We start from the raw sequence: 7,362 nt of genomic DNA, 5'->3' as shown, positions 1-7,362 counted from the left end.
TTTAGTTGAAACACTCCCCCCCCCCCCCCCCCCAAAAAAAAAGCTATGGAATCATATGATCAGGATGTTAAAATCAGACATTGATAAGCATGTCCCAGCCAGGTTCATCACTTGTTGCGGTTCTCTTTAACATTTCCAATGTGGTGTGTATTTGCAGCACATTTTTCTGTATTTGGTTGCGTTGTGAGTATTTGCAGCACATGTGTTGTCAAACTGATAAAGATGTTTTCTTAATTTGCTGGTGTTTTTTTTCTATTTGCATGTGTGTGTTTTTTTTTCTTCTTAATTTGCAGTGCGTTGAGCTCTCTAGGGAGACAAGGGAGACAATCATAGAGACAAGGGAGTGGGTAGCAAAGCCCTGGTAACTGCCTGGAAAACCCTAGCAACATGGCACAGGCAAACACCAACAAGAATGTCTTCAGAAAAAACAAAAACATAAATGTAAAAATGTTGTTGTTGCTTATGTGCTCCCACCACCAATTCTATTTTAGAGCGTTATATAAATATCCATCCTGCACATCATAGTTACATAAAAACGCTGTGTGCATAAATATTTTGATTAGTCCTACAAAAACTGCCAACCCTATTCTACCCTATTAACTAAAAATAGCTCTGGCTACTGGCCAGCGGCACTCTCTTAGTTAGCGGAAAACTGCTTTAGTCACTGTTTTTTCCCCCTATTTCCACCTTCTATTTTGGAACATTTATGCTAAATTTATTTTTAGGGTTTTCAGATTATTGGAAGGCTTTCAGGCTAACAGCGACACAAAAACATGCTGTAAACAGCAGGCAATAGAATCAGTACAAGTTCTTTTGTTACACTGTTTTGTTCCCATAAGTGTTTGTTACAGCATGTTCACTACGTGATTGGAGTAGGAAATTACCAAAAACCAAACAGAAGAAAGACCAAAATATACAAAGAGAGGGACACTAAACCCTTTAATATGAGTCAAATAAAAACTGACCTCATTTACTTTTATTGATACATGCTTCTGTCCTTGAAACCAGGAACAAACCATGCATATAATAAAGCTTTTGTCAAAATGTACAAAATTGCTCCACTACTGAAAAACGTTCCTTTTTCGGATGACATCACCAAGACCTCTCATGGTTTAAGCCCTCCCCTCCAACCACCTATAATATATTTTTATACTATATTTCCGATGGATAAAATCAGTTCTTTCCCCACATTTTTATCATATTTAACTTGGAAATATGTTGCATTACAGAAACAAAAATGGTTGTAAATGCTGTTTCATGTTGATGTCGTCACGGTTCGCTACTGTGAGGAACGAAGGAGTGCGGAGACGACGGATCATTTACGAGGAACAGTTTTTATTAATCCACAGGTAAGGGGAATAAAGGCAGGACACACACGTAGCACAACGCTGACATTTAACACCGAACACTGGACACAGGAAAACACTGGGCTTAAATAACTGGAACCAAACGAGGGAATTAACGAGAAACACCTGAAATCAATGAACACAATCAAACATGGAGAAACTGGGTCATGGGGAGCACATGGGGAGCAAAACACAAGACAGGAACACAGTGGCAGTCCAAGGGCGTGACAGATGTAGGCCTATATATAATAAAACAATATTATTTCTACATATTACATAAAGAGCACTTTAAAACAAACCTTCAACATAGATGCTTGCAAACTAAAGTCATGTTGACCTAAGGAAGTAACCATAGCAAGATCACTCTGCTGTTTTTCGGTAGGTTCTGTATCAGACAACACATACAGTAAGTACCGTCATTACTTCTCAATTTATTACAGTTGACAGTTGTAAATTATCTTAAAAATGTATAGGTTATAAATTGACCTCGCTCAATTCGCACACTATAAGACATCAAGCGCAAAAAAGACAAGAACGTGTATTGTTACAGTTGGAGAAACTTTGTAAAACACACATTCATTCAAGAATTTAAGTCTAATGTACATTTGCTAAGCATCACAATTATGTGTACTTACCGAAGATTACACAACCCTCTTAACGACGTCCTCAAAAAACAGTCTGTTTAATCTGAAAGACTGTCCACAGGAGTCACTTAGTCAAACATTTACTCAAGGAAGTCATTATGGTGTTGATAAACTAAGTTTGTAGAATAACTACATGAGAGCGGAGGCACGAGGGATTGGGTGGGGGAGTCTGCTGCTCTTGGATACAAACAGAGCAAACAGCGCTTTCACAAGAATCCAAATACACCAGGAATACTGTAATATATTTGCAACGTACTGTATGATAGCGTAATATGAAATCATATGCTTTACAGGCAAACATCCAAGACGTAGGCCCATAGAAGAGTTTGGAATCAAGTCATCAAATAAAAGAGCCGTGGAGGAACTACCACAAAGATATTATGACTAGGTAGATCTTAGTGCTTTCTAGCATGTTGCTAATGAGCTGCTAAAGTGTTTTGGGCGAATGCTTACTGACCAACTAGTATCTATGAGTTTTGGATCCTCCATCAGTGCAAGGGGTCGTTGACACCAATGACGAAAACTATAATGATAACTATACCTATAAAATTTTAACAGTCGTTCTACGAGGATAGGGAAGTCCACACCACAACTATAACGATAACCACACAGAGTAACGATATTGTTGGAATCATTTTAAAAAGCAGGTCATATGAATTTTCGAAAAATATCTCTTTTGCAGTTTGTAAGGTAGCTATCCTTCAATGTAAACAGTCTGCAAAGTTGTTAATCAAAAAAGTGCACGATAAATAAAGATATTGTCTCTCAAAAGAAAGAGTCGACTCAGAATCGCCTTAACGAGTCGTTATATTTTCGAATATTCTGCCTGTTACTGATCTACGTCACTGGGTAAAACATTAGCATAATCCCCGCCTGCCCACGAATTTCGAACAACTGTATTGTTTCATCAGTTAGTCACGTTAGCACTCGGCTAACGTATCCACCATTATTGTTTTGTTAAGTATTTACAGTTTAGCAGCTAAACTTTTGCTGTGGGCACGATTCGCTTGCATAAGTGTTAAATAAAATGTTTTATGTCATTATTTTAAGAACTGATTGGAGCACTATATTATTGTTTTATGTAAAGGTGCATGCTAGGGTTGCGAGGTTGTCACAACAAAACCCGCCCAATTGCTACTCAAAACTAGCCCAATCATGTTTCGAGGGTGGTCCCCCTTTAAAAATTGCGTTCTGGGGTGTAAAATACACGCTTTCAGTCGGGGTTCCCCTGGTAAATTCGCATTCCAGTGCCTAAATATAACATTATTGATGTTACAACCACAACATCAGAAACAACCACGGACATGGCAACACAGATGGTCAACTAAGTCAACTAAGTGCTCGCTAACTTGCTCAAGCGCTCCTCTTTGTGCCAATCACAACAGGCTTGGCCAGCTGACCAATCAGAGCAGAGTAGGCTTATGGAAGTGAGGGGTTTACAGACATTTATCTCAGAACTGAATCGAACGAACCGTTTCGAAATCATGGACAAGTGACTCTATGTATAAATGTATATTCTGGGAAAATTACAGTGTTTTCTGACCTTAAACCTATTGTAGGGGACTCCAACACAATATTAGGACACTTTAAAAAAAACATATGACCTGCTCTCTAAGAACAATTTTTCCAGGGAATTAGCGATACAAACCATTTAAAGCAAATGACGGCATAATTGTAGTGTGTGCTTGGAGTAAACAAAGCGTTATCGTCCATCGGTGTGGATGTTAATATAATTATAGTTATCGTTATCGTTCTTGATGTAAACAGGCCTGAGATCTATAGGATTTTTTGTTTATTTTATGGTCTGCCATACAAAAATGGAGAACCTACTGAAAAACTGCTTTAACATAATTTTAAAAAAACGGGTGAAATTCATGAAATTACTGCAAACATTTTCTGTGCACGACTGTGCTACTGCAGAACCTGGAAAATATCTCAATGAAAAATATGAATGAAGAACAGAGCAGCTTACTGATCCTGATCATGTATCTATGAACTTTAGGCTGACTCAATTGCCTGCTGGAAAATCGATCTTAAGATGATGCTAGCTGTGTTTTAGAGCATTTTAGCGGGTTTCTAGATGGCCCGTGTTCATAAAACCAGCTTAACCACCACTTTGGTTTATTGTTGGTCCAAAATGGTCTACAAGCTTGTTCCAGATGGTCCTAAGTTGGCTTTTACAGCAGGCTTTTATGACTCCACACCAAACGAAATGGCTTTGGCTTTTAAAAGATGCATCAATTTGCATTTCCTGAGCCTCACACTTACTCAATAAATAGCAGTTTTAGTGAAGCACATTAACAGTAATATTGACATCTTCTCCAGTGAGACTGAGACTTATGAGACTGACTGTTTAAAGAGTTTGTTTAGTCCTGGATTTAATGAGGAGCTGCATACTGTCCCTCAAAATGGTGAGCGTCCACTACAACACAAAGTCACAAAGAAATTCAGCAGACCATCACAACTGGACAAAATACTCCCAAAATCTTTTCCACTAGACTGAACATTGAGGCTCTCAATGCTTACACATTTACCCGCCAGATTATTAATAGGAAATAAAAACTTTGTTTCCATAGCAACAGTTATAGTCCATATGGAAAGTGTCTCCTCCTGTTGCCAAGACAACCAACCCACGATGAACTCGCAGTTGAACGACGTAGAGCTGTTGAGTTTGGCTAATATTGAAATCTTTAAGCTTGAGAAAGAAAAGCTTGAGATTAAGACTTTACCATTTGTTCCAACTGGATTCTGGGAATGTTTAAAACATAACATGTCGTTCTGTATTCTCATTAAACCTACAGTATTTACAGCAGAGAAAACGAGACCAACCATAATTTCCCCTTCTCTCTGTTACTCTCACTGCAGACATGATCTCACAAAAGATTCCATTGAATCCAGGCCTAGGATATGGGCCCTGAATATTCCCACTCCTGTCACTGTATAAGAAGAGGTCAAGGGTCACCCTGCACGCCTGAAAACTAAACAAGCCCTAAAAATCAGTCCTTACAATGGCCCCCAGTCTTTAAAATGGCTCTGAGTAAAGCATGTGGAAGTGTTTAAAGCATTTGGAATTAAGCATTGATTCCTGTTTAGAACTGGTTCCAGCACAAAAAAAACCCATAATGGTTCTTAAACTTCTGTATTTTTTTGTTGATGTGGATGGAACATTGTACTTAAATACTCTGACAGCGTTTTGGGAGAAGTCTTGTACCGCTACTGGATCTACAGTGCTAAATGAAGCACTTCTAAACTAGCTAAAGAAAAAAACAACAACAAGTGGGATCAGAACCAGAAAAATGTATAACTAAGAAAGCATCTTTCTATTAATAAGCACTTTATGTAAAATGGCCTGGACAATGTTTCATATTCATATTTTGTCGCTGCTTGTCAAATTGAGAACATCTGGTTTGTTTAAGCCATATTATAGACTTACTGTATATAGCATTTGTTTTCTGAAGTAATGATAGAGAAGGTTTCTTGCACCAAAAATACTTTGAATTACACAGACTGTAACTTTAAGACCTCTATTTGTAAATGAGCTCTGTTATGATTGGATAATTTCCTATTGTAATCTGATTCGCCAAAGTGGGCTGAGTACTAAATAGTGAATGTTCCCTGTTAAATGTCCATTAAAAGCTTGATTTCTTTGGCAAACATCATGATCATGTACTTGGAATGAAAGAGAAGTGCCACGTCTGCACAGGTCAACGCAAAAACGTCCTTAGCACAAAACTGTAACATAATTCAATAGAGACAAGTATGATTTATATCAGGAAGAAACAACTGCCATCAGCTCAAATGCAAACATCAGCGGTAGCTTTGTAGCTGATGAGTTGGAAGTAAAATGTTCTTATACTTACGTTCCCAAAACCTCTTTGAAGTCATAGATGTCCTTGATGTTCGACGTTTTCTTTTTCCAAGAGTGTCCATCCTCTCCCAGTGGCATTTTGCTACGGTCAATGATGGAGAGACTGAGAGAGGAAGAGGAAATCATTCAATTACTACAGAATATGGGCCTATGCAAAACAATCCTACAGATATTCAGGGCCAAATCTTTTGTTTTATGACATGAAATTAACTGGAAACTAGCTTCAGCTGAATTTCTAAAAACTTTGAACTTTAGTTTTATTCACTTGGACCTTGACCTCACCATGTAGAAATCTTCAGGTTTACGTGACTGCGGTATAATCTGCGGTATAGTCACCGGAAGATGACACATGATGTGTCTTTAAAGCATTAAGACCTTTTACTATGTGTAAAGTGATTATTATTAAGACACCATCATGTCAGAGCAAGTGCTCCCCATCTGTCTGTTTTTCCTTGAGTATTTCAAAGCCAGGGTTCTATCATCCAGGCCTGTTTTATTTAGTTCAGTCTTCTATGAGACACGAGAGTGTAAACTGAGCTCAGTCAACTGCAGTTACTTAAAGAATCTTGCAACACCTGTGTTCACATGGGTTTATCTTTTATAGGTTGTTAGTTTGTACTGCACATACAAAGAAAAACAAGTTTCATGCTTAGCTGGTTAAGCAAGGTAGAAACACGGTTTTGTTTTTTTTTGTTTTTTTTTTAACAAGTGTTCGCCATAAGTCTTAATTCAAGACATTCTGAAAAACGAATTTACCTGGTACTTACCTGTCCTATAGCTGATCAAAGCTTCCACCTGAACAAAAAAGGCTAAAGGCCAGCGTTAGGGGCCATTCACACACAAAAACGTTTTTGTGCTTAAAAAATCAACTGCAGTTACTTAAAGAATCTTGCAACACCTGTGTTCACATGGGTTTATCTTTTAGAGGTTGTTAGTTTGTACTGCACATACAAAGAAAAACAAGTTTCATGCTTAGCTGGTTAAGCAAGGTAGAAACACGGTTTTGTTTTTTTTGTTTTTTTTTTAACAAGTGTTCGCCATAAGTCTTAATTCAAGACATTCTGAAAAACGAATTTACCTGGTACTTACCTGTCCTATAGCTGATCAAAGCTTCCACCTGAACAAAAAAGGCTAAAGGCCAGCGTTAGGGGCCATTCACACACAAAAACGTTTTTGTGCTTAAAAACAACACAGGGTCGTGGAATGAAAAAAAACACACAATTTTTAGAGACGAGGGTTTTTTTTTAAATCGAGTGTGGTACTTTTAGATTGGTGTCTCATGTACGCAACACTGCAAAAGATGCCACGATCAAATACGTCCACCTTGCGCATATTTACAGAGAAAAAAAGGTTTCAAAACCCTTCAGCTGTGATTATATATGCAATATAGCATGGTTTTTATTGACCAATCAGCATTCAGGACCAAAACAATTGATTATATATATATATATATATATATATATATATATATATATATATATATATATATATATATATATATATA

General features: G+C 37.5%; 1 protein-coding gene across 1 annotated transcript in view; it reads right to left on the bottom strand.

Moving 5' to 3' along the window:
• LOC107572399 (calcium/calmodulin-dependent protein kinase type 1-like) overlaps positions 1-7,362 on the bottom strand; it is a 62,469-nt gene that overhangs the window by 48,256 nt on the left and 6,851 nt on the right. The window contains exon 2 of the mRNA XM_016258837.1: positions 5,851-5,961. Within this exon, the coding sequence (XP_016114323.1) occupies positions 5,851-5,936 (86 nt within the window). The 5' untranslated portion in view covers positions 5,937-5,961. The remainder of the gene's footprint in view (positions 1-5,850; positions 5,962-7,362) is intronic.

The sequence above is a fragment of the Sinocyclocheilus grahami genome, unplaced genomic scaffold (assembly GCF_001515645.1).
Source record: "Sinocyclocheilus grahami isolate Dianchi unplaced genomic scaffold, SAMN03320097.WGS_v1.1 scaffold1746.1, whole genome shotgun sequence".
Lineage (NCBI taxonomy): Eukaryota > Metazoa > Chordata > Actinopteri > Cypriniformes > Cyprinidae > Sinocyclocheilus > Sinocyclocheilus grahami.
This window is presented reverse-complemented; position numbering and strand designations above follow the sequence as displayed.